Source organism: Penaeus monodon, chromosome 27 (genome assembly GCF_015228065.2).
Source record: "Penaeus monodon isolate SGIC_2016 chromosome 27, NSTDA_Pmon_1, whole genome shotgun sequence".
NCBI classification, from domain to species: Eukaryota; Metazoa; Arthropoda; class Malacostraca; order Decapoda; family Penaeidae; genus Penaeus; species Penaeus monodon.
This window is the reverse complement of record NC_051412.1, coordinates 2,388,350-2,388,621: the sequence shown is the minus strand read 5'-3', so window position 1 is coordinate 2,388,621 and position 272 is coordinate 2,388,350. Positions and strand designations below refer to the sequence as shown.

Sequence of the window (272 nt, the reverse complement as noted above, 5' to 3'; positions counted from 1 at the left end):
TATATATATTTTTTTATTCAAACCGAAAACGAAACGGCATAACGTAAACAGAAAAAGGGAAACGCCACTGACCGATCGCTCTGCCGGCGTCTTGAACTCGTATCCGCCCTCGGGGTCGTCCGTGATGTAGAAGGGGTGGTAGCGGGCGGGTCGTTCGGGGTCGTAGCCGCCCTCGACCACGAAGGTGTACGTCTTGCCTCGCACCACGTTGATCTCGGGAATCAGGAGGCCGTTGATGTACCACGCGACGCCCCAGCCCACGTGGCCTGCGG

At 57.4% G+C, this 272-nt stretch overlaps 1 protein-coding gene across 1 annotated transcript in view; it reads right to left on the bottom strand.

The window, feature by feature from the left end:
• The window catches only part of LOC119590534 (protein Skeletor, isoforms B/C-like), a gene marked incomplete at its 5' end in the record, with an annotated part of 50,087 nt that overhangs the window by 11,002 nt on the left and 38,813 nt on the right, over window positions 1-272 (bottom strand). The window contains 1 exon segment of the mRNA XM_037939180.1: window positions 73-266. Within this exon segment, the coding sequence (XP_037795108.1) occupies window positions 73-266 (194 nt within the window).